Here is a 21,836-nt window from a genome sequence, read left to right on the forward strand (position 1 = left end):
CCCCTTTTCTTTTAATCTGGCTTTCCCGTAGCTTATTCCAAGTTTGTTTTGCAGTTCTCTTTCTGCCACGTTGTTCCTAACTGTTGGCTAATTTGGCAACAGGCAGCATAGACTAAATACCCCATTGCATAGCCACAATTACCCTGCCATGTGCAAATCCTAGCAGTCAAAATATAGCCAAAGACAGGATATGTCTCTCATTTAATTCCTGCCTCAAAGAAAAAAAGAAAGTCTGTTTTCTTACATTGCTAATTTACTGAAGGATTTAATGAGTAGTGGAATAAAGTAATAGTGCCATCCTTAAAAGTCAGTCATTTGTTCTCTCTGGGTACTAGTCTTGATTTTTTTGGAAGCAGATTCTGCTGTTTCATACTGATGCAGTAAGACAAGGGAAAATACAACTCCTACTCATTCTTCCAGATTTCGGTTGATTTGGAAGAAGCCTCGGACATGTGTTTGTTGTTAAAGCGGTTATTCGTATTTGTAGTTGATTTGGAAGAAGCCTCGGACATGCGTTTGTTGTTAAAGCGGTTATTCGTATTTGTAAAGCCACTAAAGGTAACTTGCAAGACCTTGTGTGCTAAACTAGAAAATGTAGCTGCATCAGTGCTGGCTGTACTCTGGATCATCTGAAGCTGCATAAAATGCATTTTAATGTTCAAATAATAACCTTTTGCACCTGCTTGTAGCAAATGATCGAAGGATTATCTTAAAACAGGCAGTTGCTATTTCCCAGGTTTGCAAGTCACACCTTTTGTTTTGGACAGATCAAAATAGGTGATGCGGTTAAAAATGAATAAATGCTTATCTGTGTTAGCTGGAAGCTTGATGTCAGATTACAAACGTATTTCATGAAAGTTTTGTGTTGTCATTCCAACGTTTTTCCTGTTTCCACAGCAAGCTTATTGTAGAAAACTCTTCGTGCTAACAGTAGATTAAACCAAAGATTAATTTCTTCACTGTTAGTCTGCTTTGTCGTTTCACTCTCTGATTTAGTTCTGCCTGAGTTGTAATGGACGCATGAAATAAGTATTTTTTCTTACATAGTTGAGGAAGAAAACTTTAGGCGCCAAGTTCTATCAAAACATGAGATCCCAGAGAAATCGCTCCTTCCTGACATTTTTTACTTAACCACAAGCCAAGAAGAAAGACTTTTGCATGTGCCTGCATACTCCGCATACATGAATTATATGTATGTGAGGGTCTGCTCTTCTGCAGAATGATTGTGCTGGTTCTGAACCCTAAAAATAGGAGCATTTCCTGAGTTAATTCTTTAGGGCATTATATTATGGTGACTCTTTAAAGTGTTTTCATTGAGTTGTTTCTGCAATAAACTTTCTTGCCTCTGAGTTTTCATCTTTATTGTGTTTTTTCAGTTATATGATCTCAAAAAGAAAATCCTTAGAATAGCAAGGTTTGATATTCTTATAATTGACCTCAGGGCCACGTTTATTTAAAACATAATGGCATCAAATTTAAAGTAGGTGATTAAGAATCAAAAATAAGTGAGAAGATCTTTCACATCTGTCTTGGCAGTCTTGTGGGCAAATCAGGTAACCGTAACAATGAGGTTGCTTGGAGGTTCAGGAATCATAAGGGAACTAGAATACTTTGGGGAGGTAGCTCGGCAGCATCAACTGTGGCTTTGTCACCATTTGGGGCTTTTTTTTTTTTTTAAAGCTGAAATACTCTCATTTCCCATAGTTTCAGTGAGGTTCTAGTTAATATTTGTGAAATATTCTGGGACTGAGGTATGTTCTTTAATCACAAGATGTTTAAACTTGGACATTCAAGAAAAAGAAACAACTCTCAAAGAAAATGGCCCTCAAAAGAAAACAACCCTCAAACTCACGTAACTGTCAAGTTGTGATAATATTTGAAAACCTACTTAAAGTTTGGCATTAGCATCTTTTTCCATAGTATTTCCTATTATTAGAAATGTAATAGTTTTGAAGTCGGATTCAGATAAAATTTTACTTGGCTATATTGACTATTACTAAAAGTTATGAAAACAGCTGTGTGTGTTTGGTTTTTTTTAAATACATGAAAAGTTTGTTTCTTTACCAGCTTAATCCTAGGGTAATTTAAAAAGCAAAATTGTCATGTCTATTTTGTTGGTGTATTTTATGATACTACTCTTGGCAATACACGTGGAAAAATAAGGGAGTTTGACTATACTGTGAGTCTATGATGAAGACGCAATTTTGGAATTACGTCTGAGTTTGTATACTCTGACAAAATGAATCATTAACTTCTTAGGAATCCAGTATTTAGAGCACTGCATCCCTGCTATGTTAGGGTGCAGCCATTCACCATTCAAGCCTCACATTAGTTTCCCAAACAAAGGTTCTTGCCCATCAGACTGGATGCTCTGACTCTGACAAGGACTGCTTGTGCACCCTGTTCATAAAGCAGGAGAACTCATAAATTGTGGACATTTCTCATACTGCCACATGCATCCACAAATGCTCTTTTGAGGAGATTTAACTTAAAATTACAGTTGATACTGACTTCATACCTGGGAGATTGCTTTGTCTCTAAGGGAGTAAGATTAGGAGTTGTGTTATTCCAAAAAACAGCATGACTAAAAAAATAGAAATCAATTCATGTGAAAAAGCTGCAAATGTGTGTTCCGGTAGTCTTAAGTTTCATAAACTGAGGATGAAACCTGGAATTGAAAATAAAGTACTAAAAATGCCATACATGCCTATCCAAACCAGTATAACCCATAAAATGGCTAGGTGGTGAAGGAAGGGTCAATTTAAGGAGGGAGTGAAAGCAAGCTGAAGGAATATGACAGCCCAATCACGTCTATCCTAAAGCTGTCCTTTCTAACTAGTGTACAGCAGAAAAAGTCACAGCCTTTGTGGCGATACATGGATCCAGTATCTGATGAAATAACTTTAAAGCTTCTTAGGTTCTTGAGCTGCCCAAATCGTGTATTTTTCACTTGTGTTTTTCACAGCAAGAAGTTTGTATTGGCATCACGTTGGTTTTAGCATCTTCTTGCTGACTGTGCAGAAGCTGTAAGTGTGTGGATTACATAGAGGGAAGTGAGCTGGGGGACTTGTAGTATCATACCAGAGAGAAGGATTTTCCTTTGGAAATTGAGAAATTCTTCCAGCTCCCGCTCTTCATCAGAGAGGGAAATCTGAAAAGATCAGCTGTTCTTGTCTTCTGGCTGTTTGCTCTCAAAATGGGGGCTGGGAAACAACATGTTGTGTAAATAGTTCCAGCCTTGCATCGTGGCCAGAGATAGACTCCCCTGGTTGCTGCATCATACTCGTGCCTTAGACTTGTGTCAGCTAGAAATTCTTACGGAAATAATAGAAGTAGTGCTGTGCTTTTAGCTGTAGGTGCTGCCTAACCAGAATCTCTTACTGGGGCTAACTAGTCATCATGTTCTTGTATTCCATTACATACACAGATTGTGCCTTTCTTGGCAGGAATCAAATCAGCCTGTCATAAATTTTCATGCATAAATATTCTGGATTGAATTTCCACTCCAAAAGAAATTTGAAAAGGACAAACGAGAATAAAATGTAAGCTGTAAGTACTCTTTCAAGTAGTTGTGAGAGGAGGAAATAAACTCTAGGTGTAAGTCTGATCACATTAAAAACATTTTTAAGCTTTGAGTTGAAAAATATTTTGTCTTCTCTGCAACTGCGATAATCTCTTCAGAATCTGAAAAATTGTTATGAGACACTTGTTGTGTTGTTCTTCGCAGTTTATCTCCTCTCTCTTTTGGCTTTCCTATAGGTGAAATAACAATGGATGCAATATTATCCCGATTGAAGCAGCTCACCCCTGATGAGCTTAGAGAAGAAATTGTAAGAGCAGGACTGAAATGTGGGCCCATTACCTCGACTACTAGGTTTATTTTTGAAAAAAAATTGGCTCGGGAGTTGTTGGAGCAGCAAGGAGCATTGAAGGAAGAAGGATCTGCTCTGTCAGAGGAGGCTGCTGGAAATGTCCCATCTGTTAGCAGCCGGGCAGAAGCACAAAAGGCTTGGAAAACTACGGCAGTGAATCACAATGGTCATGGAAGTGTTTCTGAAGAGGTAGACTTTGGGTACTGTGTAGGTCTGAACCCTCCAGAAGAAGATGCTGTGATGCACGTGAACTGTTCAGCTCCAGTCTGTGGAGCGGGATGTGTTGATTCACAAATTAGTACTCAGACACCATCCAGAGATCCTCCGCTATTCTATGGTGTTTGTCCAGTTTATGATGACATATTGGCAAGGAATGGTAAATATTTATTTCCTTTATTTCCAATGATAAGCATTTTACAATCATATCTAAATAGACCTTTTTCTGTATAGCAGGCGATATGAACACCACTGTATTAGTATTTTAAGCATTGCTTGAAGTATTTTTTTGTTTCTGTAAATAGTATTTATTGGATCTTCTGAGGCATAGGAACACAGTTATAAGACACGCCAGGTGTTCTGCCACAATAGTTGATACACATGAGGATTCTCTACTCGATGTAGCTCAGATGAAGAAAATGATTACCTACTGCTACTCTCATACCCATCCTGTGCCTTTAATCCCTCTCAAGAATAAAAAGTAGTCCTACAAATAAGCAATCAAAAAACTTTAAACTGTCATTAAATGATCTCTTCTAACAGATTTCCTAGTTTCCTATCTTAATGCCAAATGGTATTTAGAAGCATCAGTCCTTCACATTTTATTGATGAATACTGCAATAAGGAATTATTAAATTACCTAGTGGCAGGATTACAGTAGTGCATAAAGAATCATTTACTCTGAGACAGTAGCAAGTATTCTTTCTCATAAAAAGGATATTCAGATATCTTAATTTGAAAAAATTAACGTTAATGCAAAACGAGAGGAAGGAGAAGGATTTGATTCTTATCTAAGGTTTTATGTAGATGTCTTAAAGTTGTGACGGTGGATCACTTACATAGTTGATCTTCCTGAAGAAGAGAACATGGAAAGTAATGCAGGGTGACTAAGCTCTGAGTTTGCTTTTCAGTCTGGATGTGAAATACTCACTTGTTGAAGCTGGCCTGTCTATTAAAAAAGATGTTCAGATATTGATGGATATGAATGGCCAAACACTGTACACATATCACCTGGTGTTAGCTGGAGTGTGTAAAATTCTTCTACTCGGTTTCCGAGAGAGAAAATTTAAAAGGACTTGTGATTCTTATGCCATGTTTGGTAGAGAAACAGTTTGAGACCAAAGCTGGAAGGATAGTCTGACAATTTTGTGATCTGTTTCTAGGAACAAATCTGAGATTATTGAAATAACTTAACTTTGATTGTACTTTGGTGCAGAGAGAATACATGTTTATGAAGATAAAAAGGAAGCTCTCCAAGCTGTTAAGATGATTAAGGGTTCCCGTTTTAAAGCTTTTTCGAACAGAGAGGATGCTGAGAAATTTGCTAAAGGAATCTGTGATTATTTCCCATCTCCAAGCAAGTCCTCTTTATGTTTGTCTCCAGTGAAAATGGGATCGTTTAACAGAGGTAAGTGAGGGTGTTCATCTGTGCACAGTAGAAGCAATATACAATCTGTTAGTTTTTTATGAGAGAAGAAGCAACAACTTCATAACCAATATACTAATAACAGAAAAAATTTCAAAGGGTGAAGCATCTTAATAAATTGAAGTCCCTTTAGAGTGGTGGTGTTTAAGATAAGCTGTAAACAAATGTTAGATCACAGCTCCAGAGCTTATTCACCAACTTAAATCACTGTATAAATAGATAGGACAACCAGTATTTAATTACATTTTTTTCTGTTAAATAAATCAGAAACGGGCAATAAAAAGCATATTTTAATTTTTTAATTCAAATCTGGTTTTACACCTGTATAAAATGATACTGTCACTGGAGGAGTCATCCTTAAAGTTAATTGATGCTTTTCCAAGAGAGGAGCACCAAAGTTTATATACAGAAATAAAAAAAGTAGGGTATGTTGGAATCCTGCCATTTCTTTTATAAAGAACTACCACAGAAGTAGAGTCGAGTCCCAGGAATCTATGTAAAGACTGCTTTTTGTGTTTTAAAGCATAAGGTTCGGCCTTCAATGTATGGTTTCTATGGTCTATGTTATGATAAAGTAAACTGGTTACTTTTAAAAGCAGTTGTCGTTGTTCTGGTTTGCATGAATTTTACACTAAAAAATGTTGCTATTCTTCTAAAGCTGAAATGTTGGTAATGGCCCGCATAGATACGTTGCTTAGTAGTCTATGGTTATATTTGGTAGGATTTTATTTTACTCATGGACTTCAGGATTTTCAGGTTTAATAAGACGCTGATAAAATTGCACAGTATATTAAAACTGTACTTAATTGTTAAGTAAGTTCAGAAATAAAATAGTAAACACTGATCATATTTCAGTGTTCCTAGTTGCTAGATTAAAGGGACTCAGTAGTCACAGAACTGCAAAAGCAATTTTAATATTCAGAAATTTCTTACTTCTTGTTGAATTTTGCTTTTAAGTTTGGATGGAAGCAGATTGGTAACTATAAAATTTACCAGTGCCTATTAAGTCTGAAAGAGTTTTACAAGACGATTAAGTCATATTCTCCTCCCTCCCTATTACTAACTACTAGTATTTTTAAATGTCTTGTCATTGACCTCAATTTTTTTACTCCTCTACATTAAAGATGCAAAGTTAATACATATTTTAGATTAAAAGCTTATTTTTATGGTCTGGGTATGAAAATAGTGATCACTGAAAAGCTTGTATCTAGAAACATGTTACTTGTGTTTCGATAGATGGCTTATGCTCCCCTGAGACCGAAACTGCTAATAAGGAGCGAGCCAACAGTTACAAAAGTCCACGTACTCAAGATCTTACTGCTAAACTTCGGAAAGCTGTCGAGAAAGGAGATACAGCAACGTTTTCAGAACTTATTTGGAGTAACCCTCGCTATCTGATTGGGTCAGGAGACAATCCAACAGTTGTACAGGTAAAAAAAAAAAAAAGAAAAATCCAAGTTCTGGTTTAGTGATTTAGCTTTGAGGCCTGATAAGCGGAACTGGAAGGAATGTTGTTTCCTACTCTTCCTTCAAGATATCTTGTTTCACCAGTGCAAAGTTTCTCAGTGTTTATTGATACTAGCTGAAAGCCAAGAGAAACGTGGCAGTTGTCTGTCTTGCGTAAGTAACCCATCATAACTGAGAGTTCCCTTTGCTCCAGAAGAGCTAAAGTAAAGAAACTGAGTATGCAGTTCTTCAGGGGAAGAATAGTTTTATCCAGTAGTGAAAGAATAGTCTTGTCTTCATGTAGTATTGATCTCCTCCAAATGATTCCAGTCTTTTTTAAATAGAATGATTTTAAGGAACGGGGTGGCGCCTAGGCTTGTAGCTTTCTGTTCCTACAGTGCTGCTTACCTCGGCACCAGCATTAAATTTCAAAATGTGCTCTGCATCTAAAATCCATGTATAAGATACCGTTTAGCAGATACTGACAATCTTCCTTTAACAAATGACTTCTATCAGACCAGCTTTGTGAAGTTGTTGAAATTTTGTATGTAATATATTACAGCAAACTGAATTTTTTTTAATATATATATACACACACCCATTTTCCTGCTCTTTTTATACACTGAACTTCCCATCTCCTTGTATTATGTGATGTCTTAATATACCTTCTTTGCCACATTTTTGCCCTAGATGTCAAAAAATACCATAGCTGAGTATAAGAATAATTTCGTTAATTGTAAGAATAATGTGGGTATAAAGATGCATAAGTCTTTACAGTATCATATAATTTACTGCAGTTCTGAATGTTTATGTACTGTTTTGTAAACATCTTTTCCTAATAAAATACTAAGAAACAAAAATCTAAATATAATCCTCAGTGTGGGAACCTTTGTGTTTTCACAGTTAAATCAGCTAAGCGTATGGCCGTAAGAAAGCTGTTTAGATTTCAGTTCATTCTAATGTTCGTCTTTTTTTCCTCCAGGAAGGCTGTAGGTACAATGTCATGCATGTTGCTGCCAAGGAGAATCAACCTGGTATCTGCCAATTATTACTGGACACCTTGGAAAACCCTGAATTTATGCGGCTTATGTATCCAGATGATAATGATGTAATGTTGAAGAATCGCATCCAATATATTGTTGACCTTTACCTTAATACACCAGATAAAATGGTGAGATCTGAACGTTTGCCAGTTTCTTATTATGGAAACAACTGGAAGGTGTTAAGGATGTGTAAAGGAGAAGGAAAGAGAATAGAAGGGGACACTTCCAGCAAAATGAGCTATTCATGAGTTTTGTGGGTTTTGATAACCACTTTTCTACAGTATGGTGGGAAAAGATCTATTAAGAGCCCTGATAATTAGTCATTACATTTATTTACTTTTCCCAGTCTCAAAATGAAGTATGTGGGATTGACTTTATCACGTTTCCAAATGCATGTGAATTTTCCCTTTTTCCCACTGCAGGGATTTGATACTCCATTGCATTTTGCCTGCAAATTTGGGAATTTGGACGTTGTTAACGTACTTACCTCACACCCAGCTATTGTAAAAAATCCAAGAAACAAATATGATCAAACTCCAGCAGAAGTAAGTCTCGCCATGTCCACAACAAAACCAAAAATGTTATGTCTAATCAATATTTTTCAAGTTCAAATGTTTATTAACAACTGTAGATAGAAGGCTTGTCATAAGATACTAGTGTCACGATTAGAGTGTAAATCTTTGATAACATTAAAAATATTTTATGTTGATTGTATCTGGGCAAAATTTCTAGATTTTATGATTCACTGCCTTTTCCTTACAGTATCCCTTTTATGGACGTGGATATATTTTAGTGGTTTGTTCGACTATGAAAAGTACTGGATGAGATGGGTAGAGGCCAATAATGTGACTATTCAAAAAGAACACACATTGCAATTGATTCGAGATTGATGTCTTGTGCTTTACTGACAAACAACTAAAATTATATTAACAGGTAGTTTGTGAAAGAAGCAAGAGTAAATCTGCAGAACTGAAAGAAAAACTAAGAGAGTACCTGAAAGGTCTGTATTCAGAGTTTTATACTATATCAGGCATGTATTTTGGCTCTTTGCTGTCTTCTATTCTGTTTGCTTTCTGTAGCATTCCTGTTCATAAATGATGCTACTGTACAGTGCTGTGAAAACCAAAGAGAAACTCTAAAACTGACGAGGAACAGAAAACTTCTAAATTACATGGTCAGAACTCTTTACTGTATGGATCACGAGGTTATCCTCATAGATCTGAAATGTAGGCATGGCCCTTATTTTATTCAGCGAGCCTGAAGCAGAAAGCTTAATCTAAAAAGCAAACAAAAGACCTTTACAGAGCAAGAGATTTGTCACACTGGGGAGTCGTGTAATTTCTTTGACATAGAACTTTTCACTGTTTTGTCACGTGTGGGTTTAGGCATTTGCAAAAGGAGGTTTTGAAATTTGTTGAAGATCCTTAGGGAAGGGATATATGTATCAATGCAGGTATTTTTGTATTTGAGAGAGAAGGGAGCCTGTACTAAAATACAATCTATAAGCAGGCAATAAATACTGAAACAGTGAGTTTGAATTACAAGTAGTTTTACTAATGAAATAAAGTCAGATGGTTAAGTATACGGGTGTATTGACATTCTAGGAAGAAGCAGCAGGATAATGTAACATAAGCTTCTTAAGAAAGCTTTGTATTATTTATTTTAGGTCGATACTATGTACCACTCTTGAGAGCAGAAGACAATTCCTCAGCTCCTGTAATCGGTGCACCATGGTCACCCGATCAGACAGACGACAGACGATCCCCCAAAGAACTTTATCTAAATACCCTGGCAGCCCCAAAGATCCGGTGTTGTCGATAAGAGCTTTTGCAGGCCCCATGAGCCCCTCAAAGGTAAGGAGAGAACTTCTTATGACTCTAATGCCTATGTTTTTCTTTTCTTTTTTTTTTTTAAATAAAAAAACATTGAAGATCCACCCACGGTTCGTTGTGTGGTGTAGCTTGCTCCTGTTACAGATTGTGGCGCTCTTTTTCTTGAAGAGATGGATCTTCCTCCGTAGAGAAGGATAAGCACAGAAACTTCTAAATATTTTTTATTGCTGAAAACATAGAAAGGTGTAGCGTAAATAAGAAGAGTGGAAGTTCAGTCAGAAAATAAAAAAACACTGAAGATCCACCCACGGTTCGTTGTGTGGTGTAGCTTGCTCCTGTTACAGATTGTGGCGCTCTTTTTCTTGAAGAGATGGATCTTCCTCCGTAGAGAAGGATAAGCACAGAAACTTCTAAATATTTTTTATTGCTGAAAACATAGAAAGGTGTAGCGTAAATAAGAAGAGTGGAAGTTCAGTCAGAAGAAAGTTGTTCTTTTCTTTTTCCTGCTGGAATCTATTTGAAGAGCACTCTTTGACAAACTCTTTCGTTGTCTTACAGATAATTGCTCTAACTTTCTAATCTGAAACAAAGCCTTTCAATGTGGCTATGAATCAGTTCAAAAAAATCTTAACTATATCTTTATCTCACTTCTAGAAATTGACACTGGATGTTAAAAGCAGTTTAACACCTTTGCTCATTCAATTAACATTAATATTTTTTTCTAAATGGAAAAACTGACAACCAAGTAGTAGGTGTTGGGATAGTTTTGGAGAAGTATTGCTTGTGTTAGTAGAAAAGCAGTCTTTAGTTTTCAGGAGGAATACTTAGATGCCAGTTAAATATATTATAAATATACAGGCATTTCTTTGACTCATCTGTTTAATATGAACATGCTGGAAGCGTGACAGCTTTAGAAATAGTGAATACGTACAATTGAGGACTTTCTGTCATCTAATGCTTGAATTCTTCCAGGACTGAGTTTAACCAAAATGCCTAATGCTTTTTCTTCTGAATATGCTCATTGATCAATTTTCTGTTCACCTGTGACAGAAATAAATATATTTTATACTCTGAAAAATTTTACCTAGGGTGTATACAATGCCTTATGATTGTTGACAGATACTTTTAATGTCTGATGATAAATCTTAGCCATTGTTGCTGATTTTTGTCATATAAAGGCATAAAGTTTGGGATTTTACAAAAACCCATTAGTTTATTCCCTTTAGCAGTTCAAATTCAAACTTCAGAATAAACAGCAAGAGTATATTCACCAAAATGCCTAATGCTTTTTCTTCTGAATATGCTCATTGATCAATTTTCTGTTCACCTGACAGAAATGTAAATATATTTTATACTCTGAAAAATTTTACCTAGGGTGTAAACAATGCCTTATTGTGATTGTTGACAGATACTTTTAATGTCTGAATGTAATTCTTAGCCATTGTTGCTGATTTTTGTCATATAAAGGCATAAAGTTTGGGATTTTACAAAAACCCATTAGTTTATTCCCTTTAGCAGTTCAAATTCAAACTTCAGAATAAACAGCAAGAGTATATTCTAATAATTGTAGCAAGTCTGTGGAACTAAATACACACGTATAAAAATATGACCTTTGCATCCTAGAAACCAGTGACCAAGAGAGCATTTATCATTAAATAAAATTATAATGGCATGGGAAAATTATAAGACATAGCTGTTTCCTGCTGCACACAAATTAAAATCAGGCAAATTTAGTATCTATACAGTTTACTTCAAGGTGGTTATACATTATGGTCCTTACTCTTTTAATAAGCAGTTATGAGATCAAAGTAACCAGTAATACTGGGAGGAGTAACTAGAGAGCATTTATCATTAAATAAAATTATAATGGCATGGGAAAATTATAAGACATAGCTGTTTCCTGCTGCACACAAATTAAAATCAGGCAAATTTAGTATCTATACAGTTTACTTCAAGGTGGTTATACATTATGGTCCTTACTCTTTTAATAAGCAGTTATGAGATCAAAGTAACCAGTAATACTGGGAGGAGTAACTTCAGCTCCAATATGAGATTCTTCATAGCTAGAGTTGAGCAATACTTGTGGCAGAACTTGAGTTGTTTACATGTAGACAGCAAACAGCTGAATGTCTTGTAGACCTATAGGTGGACATTGAGCCAGCACTGAGTTAGCTTCATATTGTGGGGGGTAGGGTTTTTTAAAATTATTTCTGTTTTTTAAAGGCCGAAGAATTTCGCAGGCTTTGGAAGACTCCACCTCGAGAGAGAGCTGGCTTCTTTCACAATGTCAGGAAATCTGATCTGGAGAGAGGTGTTGAAAGAGTTGGAAGGTATCTAAAAGAGTATCAGTATAAAAAATTAGCAATAGACAGAGCAATTAAAAGCAAAAGACTTGTGCTGAGCGTACAGTTATTACTTACTGAACAATCTTAGAGCAAAAGTTACTGGCAGAAATATTCATGAAGTATATTGTAGTTGGATTTTTACTGTATTTTTGTGTAAACAAAATAGCTAAAAATGTGAGAGCTAGCTTTCTTAGCTTTGGAAATAAAGAAAAAGGTATTTTAACTATTATTGATGGTATGTATAGAATGCTTTTCTCAAACGTTTACTTGCCTAATTTGTCAGAGGATCTGAAATTATGTGTAGCCTACTTTTTCTGGAAAATTGAGGGATTGTTAAAAAGAGAGCAGAATGAAAACGTCCTAATACAAATGTTCTGCTTTACAAAAGCTGTGTGTTGCTGATTAGATTCTTTCTTTAAAATAACCCCTCACTTCCTCCTACCTTCTCCCATTCCCGAATAATGTTGAATCGAGTATCATTCAAATTATGCCTACGTCAGGCGTCAGGCATCTCTGTCTGATGTCAGCTTAAAAATAGCAGTACTTATGGTGCTAACTTTAAGAATAGTAGATTCAATTTGAAAAACAGTCTAGAAAAAAATCAGATGATACTGTGTTTGCTAAGGATGTGTATATCTCGCTTTTGCAGACTGTTGATTGTTGCGGAATTGTGTTGCCTAGTTGCACGTTTATACTCCTATTAATAGCTGATAAAATGTGTTCAGAAAAGTTATTGTCAAACTAATATTTATGTCTTCACAAATGATTCGTTTTATTTTATTTATTGCAGGGAGTTAGCTCATGAACTGGGGTTCCCGTGGGTTGAATACTGGGAATTTCTGGGCTGTTTTGTTGATCTGTCTTCCCAGGAGGGGTTGCGAAAATTAGAAGAGTACCTGAGTCATCGGGAAATGAGCGAAAAGGCTCAGCAAGAAACAGGGGAAAATGAAACCTGCAATAGATACAAAACTCCACATCCTTCTGGTAAGAGAAAGGCAAATGCTACGAACAACAGGTTGTACCTGGGGAGAAGAGGGAGAGCAAAAGCTTGGTGCCCAGGGGAAGTAGTATTCACCTGTTGTGGTTGCTATTATTAATCTGTTATCCAAACAGTCTGATTATAGTATTGAAAAAGCAGCTAACAACACTGTGAATGTAGGAGAATTAGAACAGACCTCGTTAGTTGTTCGTTATCTTTCATATGAAGTACTTTATTTGATTGTAGCCCCCAGGTGAAATTCCCATAAGAAAACCTCTATCTTCAGTATGTTTTTACTCAGAGCATTTGGGAATTTGTCTTAGAGCATAGAATTTTGTAATCCACAGATACGGAATAACTAACTTCTTTAAAATAAAGGAATCATTCTTTACAGTTGAGGGTGAAAGACACACTGAACAAAACCCAGGAAAGGTTTTACACCTTCTTAGACCGCTGCTTGCCATGTGTTTATGGAAGGCACACGCTAGTCCCAAATCTTTGTGCTCCTTCCTCCTTCTTTCCTGTGGTTATAGATCTGAAGGAGCTTTGGTACTGGGATAAACCTGGACTGACAAGACCCTGAAGGATAGTCATAAGCCTCTGTGCTTTGGAAGAGATGAAAACTTAAGCTATTTGATATTAGCGACATTTTTTCCTACCCTATTCTGCTTTATCCTGACTTCGTTCTTTGTTGCTGGTTAATGATTGAAGTGAGGAGTGTAGGAAATACAGGTCTCAAATGGCTAGGATATAAAAGGTTATGTGCAAAAAAAAATACAGCCGTAATGTCACCATTTTGCATTTGTAGCTTTAGTTAGGTTAGTTCATGCTGTTGCATAAATAAAATTAGAGAGGGCTTCAATAAATAGAATAAGGCATAAAGATTGTGTATTTGCTCCTAGTTTATTTGATTGGCATCTTATGTGTTGCTCTTATTAAAATTGTTTACAGGCAAGAGTAAAAAGTGCTGCAATTCTATTTCTGTTGGAGCATTTTTGGATGAGGATGATGATGACATGAGCTTAGAAGAAATTAAAAACAGACAAAATGCAGCACGGAATGTCAGCCAACCTATTGTGTCCAAAGAACCTAGCATTGATGCTATTGGAGACGCCGAGTGCGATATCTTGTCAATGGAGCGTGCCGTAAACATTATAGAAACATCAGATCACCCCAGGCACTATGAAAAGGCGGTTTCTTCCAGCAAAAATGGATTTTGTAATCCTGTGTCTAGTGAAAAGAAAATTAGTGACAGAAAGCATTTGCATGATTGTTAAAAAGAGAGCAGAATGAAAACGTCCTAATACAAATGTTCTGCTTTACAAAAGCTGTGTGTTGTGGAATGTGTCCTTGCTATTAAAATACCTTGTATCAGCAATATGTGGAAAAAACATACATTTTTAAAAGCTGATTAGATTTCTTTCTTTAAAATAACCCCTCACTTCCTCCTACCTTCTCCCATTCCCGAATAGAAAAAAATGTTGAATCGAGTATCATTCAAATTATGCCTACGTCAGGGGGGATTCATCTCTGTCTGATGTCAGCTTAAAAATAGCAGTACTTATGTTGCTAACTTTAAGAATAGTAGATTCAATTTGAAAAACAGTCTAGAAAAAAATCAGATGATACTGTGTTTGCTAAGGATGTGTATATCTCGCTTTTGCAGACTGTTGATTGTTGCGGAATTGTGTTGCCTAGTTGCACGTTTATACTCCTATTAATAGCTGATAAAATGTGTTCAGAAAAGTTATTGTCAAACTAATATTTATGTCTTCACAAATGATTCGTTTTATTTTATTTATTGCAGGGAGTTAGCTCATGAACTGGGGTTCCCGTGGGTTGAATACTGGGAATTTCTGGGCTGTTTTGTTGATCTGTCTTCCCAGGAGGGGTTGCGAAAATTAGAAGAGTACCTGAGTCATCGGGAAATGAGCGAAAAGGCTCAGCAAGAAACAGGGGAAAATGAAACCTGCAATAGATACAAAACTCCACATCCTTCTGGTAAGAGAAAGGCAAATGCTACGAACAACAGGTTGTACCTGGGGAGAAGAGGGAGAGCAAAAGCTTGGTGCCCAGGGGAAGTAGTATTCACCTGTTGTGGTTGCTATTATTAATCTGTTATCCAAACAGTCTGATTATAGTATTGAAAAAGCAGCTAACAACACTGTGAATGTAGGAGAATTAGAACAGACCTCGTTAGTTGTTCGTTATCTTTCATATGAAGTACTTTATTTGATTGTAGCCCCCAGGTGAAATTCCCATAAGAAAACCTCTATCTTCAGTATGTTTTTACTCAGAGCATTTGGGAATTTGTCTTAGAGCATAGAATTTTGTAATCCACAGATACGGAATAACTAACTTCTTTAAAATAAAGGAATCATTCTTTACAGTTGAGGGTGAAAGACACACTGAACAAAACCCAGGAAAGGTTTTACACCTTCTTAGACCGCTGCTTGCCATGTGTTTATGGAAGGCACACGCTAGTCCCAAATCTTTGTGCTCCTTCCTCCTTCTTTCCTGTGGTTATAGATCTGAAGGAGCTTTGGTACTGGGATAAACCTGGACTGACAAGACCCTGAAGGATAGTCATAAGCCTCTGTGCTTTGGAAGAGATGAAAACTTAAGCTATTTGATATTAGCGACATTTTTTCCTACCCTATTCTGCTTTATCCTGACTTCGTTCTTTGTTGCTGGTTAATGATTGAAGTGAGGAGTGTAGGAAATACAGGTCTCAAATGGCTAGGATATAAAAGGTTATGTGCAAAAAAAAATACAGCCGTAATGTCACCATTTTGCATTTGTAGCTTTAGTTAGGTTAGTTCATGCTGTTGCATAAATAAAATTAGAGAGGGCTTCAATAAATAGAATAAGGCATAAAGATTGTGTATTTGCTCCTAGTTTATTTGATTGGCATCTTATGTGTTGCTCTTATTAAAATTGTTTACAGGCAAGAGTAAAAAGTGCTGCAATTCTATTTCTGTTGGAGCATTTTTGGATGAGGATGATGATGACATGAGCTTAGAAGAAATTAAAAACAGACAAAATGCAGCACGGAATGTCAGCCAACCTACTGTGTCCAAAGAACCTAGCATTGATGCTATTGGAGACGCCGAGTGCGATATCTTGTCAATGGAGCGTGCCGTAAACATTATAGAAACATCAGATCACCCCAGGCACTATGAAAAGGCGGTTTCTTCCAGCAAAAATGGATTTTGTAATCCTGTGTCTAGTGAAAAGAAAATTAGTGACAGAAAGCATTTGCATGATGGAGAAGAATGCCTTGTATCGCCCGTTTCCAATTTAATGTCAGAATTTGAAAGCCTGTCATTCCAAGAACAAGAGGTGGCAGGAGAATCAAGTAAAATCACTGACAAAACTGAGAATGAGAGAGTTCTGGCTGAAGGAACAAGTCACATGAGAATATCCAAGGACCATCTGGATAAGACCTGCTATGCAGTTTCACTGGCAAGTTCTTCTGAGCCAAGTGTTACAGGTAAACCTGGAGAGACCAAGTTAAGGACAGAACACACAATACCATCAGAAAAGGAGAGACTGTCCATGGAATCTGGAATTCAGACCAATGAGGCACAACAACGTCAAGAACTTTCTTCCCAGAAATTTATTTTGAAGGTTTCACCCGTAAATGACAATTCTAAGAAGTTATTCCTGCTTGGGTAAGAATTGTCTTTTTTTAACACTTACTTGTCCTTTGGTTTATGTATGCAAAACAAGATGCTTTTTGTAATGTCACTGACAGCAAGGTTGAGATTGTGTGATACTAAGCAACACAAGTTGCAGTCAGCCTTGAGTGGTCATCTTAAAGCGCTTCAATGCTTGTACAGTAGCCATACAGTTCTCTTGCGACTAATTACCTGAATACCAGATCTAAAACGGAAGGAAGAAGGAGAGAAGTCTGTTTCCAAATCAGTTTCAGTTAACTTCGCTATTTACCATTCATCTGACAGGCTTGTGACTTCATGACAAGCCTGACTTAGATTAACAAAGTGTTGACTACCCTCTTGGGATGTCCTCAGGTTAAATTTTCAAAACTCTTATTTTATGAGACTACTGAGTGGTAATGGACAGTCACTTACATGTGGGCCTGCTGGAAAAAGTCATAGAGAAACTATGTTTATAGAGGAGCATGGGCAATTTGTGTGCTTATATCAAAAATAAATGTTTTGGAACTGGGATGTTTTATTGCCTGAACAAATACATAGTTCTCTTTTCATCTAGTTCTGTTTATATTCTAGGGAGCAGCCCTCGAAGCTGGATAGTGATGTCTTAGCAGCTATAGAAGCAGTAGAGATTGATCCACAGAAATACCCGATTATTTACAAATGGAAACACATGGTGCAGTCATACTCTTCATCTGACAGGCAAAGGTATTTCTGCAAATTCAATGAAACGAGTTAAATAAAATTTTTAGCAGGTCAGCTGCAGAACAGCTTGAATAGCTAGAATTTCAGGCCTTGTTGCTCACAAAAGCCTTGTTTTAAATATTCAACTGTATTAACTATTAGTGTGTTTCTGAAATTAATCACCAAGCCTTTTTGGCTGGTGTCTATTAATAAGGAAAGTTTACTGGTGCTGCAGTCAAATTCCTTCCATGACGCTGCAGTTCCAAATAACTTCAGCACATCTATGCAGACAAATCAGGCAGAAAATGAAGGTCTCGAGACCGTAAGTGTTTTCCAGTTGGCAAACGTCTCAGTTTGCTGATTCATTACTTAGTACTTGGATCCTTCATTGGTCTTAATGGTAGTTGTGAGGTCAGTTGGGAATTCATCCCTGTTGCGGATGCAGTGCAAGAATGTTGTATTGCTTTGAGGTACTTCGGTTGCGCAGAGTGATGTTAAAGTGAATTTAATATCTTCAGGCATCTTTTTACTACTATTTTTATTTTTACCCTCTATTACCCCAGTCCAAAGGAATTGTTAGTGTGAACGATGGTGCGTGTTAAGTTTTTAGAGAGAATGTCATGTTTTGTTACACAAATAATGGAAGCAGACTGCATCTGTTGGGACGCCTGAACATGTTACGCCATTTATACGTTTTATTTTGAATGCTGTTGCTTTTGGGGACTCAAAGCAACGGTTTTCATACAAGTGGCGATTTCTGGTAATTGTATTTATGTCATGTTGTTACACAAATAATGGAAGCAGACTGCATCTGTTGGGACGCCTGAACATGTTACGCCATTTTTATTTTGAATGCTGTTGCTTTTGGGGACTCAAAGCAACGGTTTTCATATTTCATACCATTGGTCAGAACACTGAAGAGTCCCTTGCTTAGGCAGCCTACAATTTATATATAGCCATGATACAGTTCTCAGAAAAGAAACATGACCCAGTGCCACACAACAGATGGGAAAGGGGGCAGGAACAGAAAGCCATCAAATGACCTGTACTGACTTCTGTTTTTTTCTCGTTTCTTCTAGCTTTCTTAAATGCATGAAATTCCACTTATAAATTATGAGAACTATTTCCACTAAGAAGTTCTCAATATAATATTAAACATTAATTTTTCAGAACATGCGTTAAAGACAGAACCTTTAAAGCTCTGTCAGAGCTTGTGAGAATTTTAAAAATATAATGGACTGGCTTTATTGGCCACAAAATTCAGAGTAGGAGTTGGGAACCAGCAGCTGAGAAGCACAACTGTGTTAAGTTAGCAGAGATTGGAGCAGGAGGAATGTTGTGGAAAGAGTTGAAACAACATGTGACAGGGCTGAAAGAAGTGCAGATGGTAAGTGGAAGGAGAGCTACTGCCCAGTGCTAAGCACTGGGAAAGAAAGCAGCTTTCTTTTGTCTCGGTATTTCAAATAGAGCACTGAAGTAGGGCCATCAAGTATAGTTCTAGAAGAAACGCAAAGCTCACCAAGAGTTTTCTGTGATTTAAAGTGGAGTCGAAACAGGGAAATACTTTCATAGACCTGCTTGATACGGTGTTCTTGTACCACTTCACTTTTCAAAGTCGAATTCTCTTGTCCCCTGATTTTTGTGATTAATTTTTTGAAAGAAATAGGCTAATTATTAGGCTTTTTTCGTTCTTATTCCACTGTCTGAAAGGTCTAAAGTGCTAAAATTTAACACAAGATTTTTAGGTGTAGTCCCTGTTCTATCACATAAGTAAAAGCGATGGCTGTAATTATTTGATAATGCCAAGGCTTGCGCTGCCAGCCCTCTTAATTTTGCAGTGCCACCTCTGCCAAAAGCGAAGAAATGACGCACTAGATCACTTTGTGTTTAGGTATGTAGGATTTTGACTGCAAAAATCAGACCTAATGATACGGATAGCAGTACGTCTGTCAGAAGAAAGTTATTTTCAAAAGGTTTTAAATAAGCTGTGTGCATGCGTAGCTTTCACCGTTGGGGGGGTGTTATTTATTTATTTATTAAAACCTTATAAAATATCTTTAGCTTATAGCATGTTTTCTGTAGTGGCTCATCTCAAGAAATTGCCTCACGTGTAAAAGAAAGAACGGGAATGATTCACATATGCTAGAATCAACCTTTGGTCATTCTGCCTAGCTTAAGATAGACTTTAGAGAAAAAGGAAAGGTTTTTACAGAAAAGGTTTTTTTAATTTAACAAAGGAAATATTTTGCTCTGCTTTCAAAGAAATTTTAGATCCTAGTTCTCATTGATTTAAGAAAAAAATCTGACACTTACTGTGCAGAAAAATGGTATTACTTCTGTGGCATCCAAACACCGAGATTATTTTTAAAGAGGGGGGAAATCGTGCCCAGCAGTAGCTGCGGCACTAACCAAGACCAGGTCAGCTTTGATCTTGATGCCCTTTTCTAATGGGGGCGTTGGACTAAAATTAAATTGTCCGGGTCACAAGCACCCGTTTCTTTTCTTTATGGCCATTTTGCAGCAACTGACGTTGTACTGATGAGGCAACGTGTCTGCATGTAATATATTGTGCTGTCACGGTTTCTTCTCAGACCTGTCGCGTACCAGTTATGATTCTTCTCTGCGGGTGCATTATTTCTAAGACCTACAAGTGATACTGAGTGAAAGTACTGCTCTCCTTATTGCAGTTTTCTTAACAACATGCAAAATGACTTTGTTTCTTTCAGTTGGCCAAGTCCAGCACTGAAGGCAAGATTCAAGTCCCAAACCATCGCTGCTGGCCTTCCAAATGCTTCAGTGTATTCTAATTCAGGAAGAAATAGTCCCGTAACAGGAAGTCCAGGAAAACACGGCAATGCCACCTCGTTCTCTCCAGACCCCGGCAGTCCTGGGCGCTACAGTCCAGCTTGTGTCAACCAGGCTCTGTTAAAACTGCGTTATTTTTCAGAGCCTCCGGCCCACTAAAATAGGATTCATCCTCCTGGGACTTCAATTGTATTTTCATTGTTAGAGTGGAGGAAAAAAACTACAATGTTACTGAAGTGACATGAGGTTTGTACTTGGCTATTTATTTTTCCTCAACTGAGGACAACTGTATGTTAAAAAAAAATGGAATATATGTCTTTATGCCATATACAAGATAGATTACTGGTGATACGCAAGAAGTTAGTGACAGTCAGTGCAGTTGTCCAGTAGCTCTGAATTAACCCTTGTTGCCAGTAAAGCAGCGAGCTGAAGCTTTACTTAGAAATGGTGGTATTTTACTATCACCAGTTGTCATTATTGTGATGAACCCGTTAGCCCTCAACTGCATTTCTTTTGCTTGGGTAGTCTGGAGGAAGCACATCATCAGTAAACAGAAATCTTACTGAGAGTAAATTGATGGCAAGAAACAAAACGTTCTTCCCCTTGCAGGGGGAATGCTCAAAGTGAAAAGCCTAAAACAAAGCCTGGGTAACAACAGCTTTCCAGTACTGGGCATGAATGTGAAACCCTGTGCATGAACAGAAAGTGAGTGTTCATAGCCACAGTTTGGTCTAGACAGTGGAATACACAGACACACACACTCTCTCTTAGATGTATGTGTGTACGTATGCATGTATTTACACAGAAAACCTTGAGTCTTTGCTTGTTCTGAGGCTGTTAAAAACACCGTGATACACTGAGTGTTCTAGTAAAAGGGCACTATAGAAATTACTGGTATTCCTTTAAATGTTAGTTTGAAGATTAAAAAAAAATATATAAAAATCAGCAGGTTTTTTTCCCGCAGAAGCTTTTAACGTTAGCAGATTTAATAGTTATTACACAAAAGCACATCAGCAATAATTTCAGCAAATTTACCAGCAAGATACCTTAAGGGTCTCGTTTGTAATATATTAGAGTGGTAGCCAGTGACTCATGATGTGGCTCCTTATTTCCCAACTGTAAAGAGAGAGGAATAAGGACTAAAAATATTTTTATTGGAATCTAAGCTTTTACTATGTCTCTAGTCTTGATGTGGTAATGAGGTTTTGTTACAGCAGTCAGTAGTTTTATTCTTTAGCCTTCTGTAAGAATGACTTGTTTTGATGGTACGATGCCGAGATTGAAGAAAGCTCAAAACTCCAAGGCGGTTTTTCATATCAAGCTTAATGATGTTGCTTGAAAGAAGGCTTCCAGAAACAGAGTTCTCCAGTGTTGCTAGCTTGCTAGTTAAAAAAAACCAAACAAAACCACCTCTCTATTGTTACAAGGTAAATCTGATCAGAAAATTAAATCGGCCAGGGCTGTGCTGGTAGAAAGGGGTGGATTTGGATTCACTGGTGCCACACAGTGCG

At 37.0% G+C, this 21,836-nt stretch overlaps 1 protein-coding gene across 1 annotated transcript in view; it reads left to right on the plus strand.

Annotated features, from left to right (window-relative positions):
• The window catches only part of ANKLE2 (ankyrin repeat and LEM domain containing 2), a 21,901-nt gene extending 1,229 nt beyond the window's left edge, over positions 1-20,672 (plus strand). The window contains 13 exon segments of the mRNA XM_009274340.2: positions 3,760-4,248; positions 5,305-5,496; positions 6,751-6,944; positions 7,943-8,131; positions 8,426-8,548; positions 8,937-9,003; positions 9,670-9,761; positions 9,764-9,856; positions 12,059-12,165; positions 12,971-13,164; positions 16,107-16,833; positions 17,413-17,544; positions 20,247-20,672. Of these exon segments, the coding sequence (XP_009272615.2) occupies positions 3,771-4,248; positions 5,305-5,496; positions 6,751-6,944; positions 7,943-8,131; positions 8,426-8,548; positions 8,937-9,003; positions 9,670-9,761; positions 9,764-9,856; positions 12,059-12,165; positions 12,971-13,164; positions 16,107-16,833; positions 17,413-17,544; positions 20,247-20,484 (2,826 nt within the window). The 5' untranslated portion in view covers positions 3,760-3,770 and the 3' untranslated portion in view covers positions 20,485-20,672.
• The last annotated feature ends 1,164 nt before the right edge of the window (positions 20,673-21,836 follow it).

The sequence above is a fragment of the Aptenodytes forsteri genome, unplaced genomic scaffold (assembly GCF_000699145.1).
Source record: "Aptenodytes forsteri isolate BGI_AS27 unplaced genomic scaffold, ASM69914v1 Scaffold79, whole genome shotgun sequence".
Taxonomy (NCBI): Eukaryota; Metazoa; Chordata; class Aves; order Sphenisciformes; family Spheniscidae; genus Aptenodytes; species Aptenodytes forsteri.